Genomic DNA, 2,500 nt, shown 5'->3' with positions numbered 1-2,500 from the left:
GTCTACCAACACTGAGCACAGTACAGGCACATCAAAACCACTCGGCTGCAGCTGCTAAGACAACACACACCAGTGGACCGAAACTTGACTTGACTGCATAAGCGTGTCTTCAAGCAAACATGCCAAGGTATTCCCAAACTAGTGTGACCACATTGTGTTCTGTTCATTTTGTGTACTAGTGCACTCAACACCTCTGTCCTGGAGGTTTTGGAGCTGTCGAGTAACAGGCCTGACGTCCGCAGCACATTTCTCACATTCTTCCTAGTCGTAGTTCTCATAAGAGGTGACCCAGCTCTGAATAGAATAGAATTGAATGTAATAGAATACAATTTCTCTTTATAGTTACTATTTATAGAGCAGTGAACATTTGTTTAGCTGCATGTACAAAACACAAACAACATATAAGACAACATGTAAGCAATACAAGCATGCTCTACCTAGTGTATGAACATTGTATGAATATTGTATTGAACACTTTGTGGTGTTTGTAAAAAGTTTGATTTAACAGTCTGTCACAGCATGATAGATGGATGGATAGATAGATGGATGGATAGATAGATTGATAGGATATATTGATTGATTGATTATTATAAGTTGATCATCGGGTCTTCTTATGGAGTCAGTGAAGACTAGCTTGGTAAAGAGGACCCAGTCGGTGTCTCTCATGCCTTGTCCACACACTCTTTTTCTGTATGGTTTGGCCTTTGTTGTAGAACACTGAAAATAGACCTTTGGTAAACCGCTTTCCATGGGGGAGATTTTCAGAAACTGTTTTCAGTGTTGACATGTAGACAGGCAAAACTTGGCTGGTAACTTCAGTGTCAAACATTATCTCCCTTGTTTAAACGATCTCCCAGGCTTCGGATTGGTCCTCATGGCTGTGAAGGCCATGTTAGGGTGCTAACACTAGCTGATTGGTCCACATGTCTGTAAAGGCCATGTTAGGGTGCTAACACTAGCTGATTGGCACGCTCTTGCGTTTTCTTCTCGACAGATTTTTGTTTTTCTTTTTTGTAAAGAATGAAGGAGGGGAAAACCCGTTTTAGCCAGAGGACATCCTTGTTCTGTCTCATGCAAATTAACTTGCATTTTCTCTGATAGTCATATTTAATTGATTCTGCTCCCCCCCCCCTCCTATCAGTCATGTTATTTACCTTTTGCACCACATATATCAAAGTACAATTTTCTCCCAATGTGGTTATGTTCATTGTGTGTGTCTGTGTGTCTGTGCGTGTGTGTGTGTTCAAACATTATTTCCCATACAGTCAGACAGCTTATCGAGCGAGTGACATGCGTGGTCCAATAAAGCGAGTAGCATTGAGTCCATTAAACACGCTGTTCTATTGTGTCATATCTCGTTCAAAATGGCAGAACAACGCAAGCGACAGGAACAAAACAGCTCTGCATCCAGTTCTGACATTCCCTGTTGAAAATAATGCAATCAAACTTTGTCTCTAATGTTTGCTTGCATCACATGCAGTTAGGACCCAGTGTGGCACTGCAAGAGCTACTTACAGTATGATATGCTACTGTACTGACCGGTCCCCCTCTCTGTGGGAGCCCTGGATGCTAGTGTGGTCAGAGCCTTGGCATTGTTGGGAACCCTGTACAACGTTAGGCGTTAATTCAAGGTCAGCAGTATTTGGTCCCTGAGCGTGGACCATGTACCCCCTCATGAGTGGGGCAGAGGAGGGCACTGAATTAGCCCCCCCCCCCCCCACAGCAGGGCTGCCACTGTGGCCTCACATGATCACCCACTGCCATCTTGAGCTGCTCTCAGCTGCCATAGCAGAGACATGGAACCTGGCTGGCTGTGCTGTGCTGTGCTGTGCTGTGCTGTGCTGTGCTGTGCTGTGCTGTGCTGTGCTGTGCTGTGCTGTGCTGTGCTGTGCTGTGCTGTGCTGTGCTGTGCTGTGCTGTGCTGTGCTGTGCTGTGCTGTGCTGTGTTGTGGTTGTTAACAGTTTGTGCATAAGTCTCACAAGCTGAGAGATAACACATGATGGGCAAAGATCAGACATCCAATCCCAGTCTCAATTTTAACATATTTTCTTTTATTATTATTATTATTATTTATTTATTTTACTTTCTTCTGTTATTATTATTACTATTATATCATTGATCTGTTTATCTTGTATTGAATTTGTATACATGCTTTGACAACACAAGCACACTTGTCATGTCAATAAAGCTTATTTGAATTTGAATTTTAACTGGGTCCCTGTGTGTGTCTTGTGGTGTGTGTGTGTGTGTGTGTGTGAGTTTAGGTTCTACACGCGGTGGAAGGAATGGGAGTCGTGGTACTCGCAAAGCTTTGGACTGCACTTCTCACTACGCGAGGAACAGTGGCAGGAAGACTGGGCTTTCATCCTCTCACTGGCCAGTCAGGTACAGTAACAAACACACACACACACACACACACGCACACACACACACACACACACACTCACAGTTATTACACAAGGGGCAGTACAGCATTTGAGTGTAATGGAGGGTGGCAAA

General features: G+C 43.9%; 1 protein-coding gene across 1 annotated transcript in view; it reads left to right on the top strand.

Annotated features, from left to right (window-relative positions):
* The window catches only part of LOC134063566 (ubiquitin thioesterase zranb1-B-like), a 25,333-nt gene that overhangs the window by 16,619 nt on the left and 6,214 nt on the right, over nucleotides 1-2,500 (top strand). Inside the window, exon 8 of the mRNA XM_062519144.1 lies at nucleotides 2,266-2,386. Within this exon, the coding sequence (XP_062375128.1) occupies nucleotides 2,266-2,386 (121 nt within the window). The remainder of the gene's footprint in view (nucleotides 1-2,265; nucleotides 2,387-2,500) is intronic.

Source organism: Sardina pilchardus, chromosome 18 (genome assembly GCF_963854185.1).
Source record: "Sardina pilchardus chromosome 18, fSarPil1.1, whole genome shotgun sequence".
Classification (NCBI taxonomy): Eukaryota; Metazoa; Chordata; class Actinopteri; order Clupeiformes; family Clupeidae; genus Sardina; species Sardina pilchardus.
This window is presented reverse-complemented; position numbering and strand designations above follow the sequence as displayed.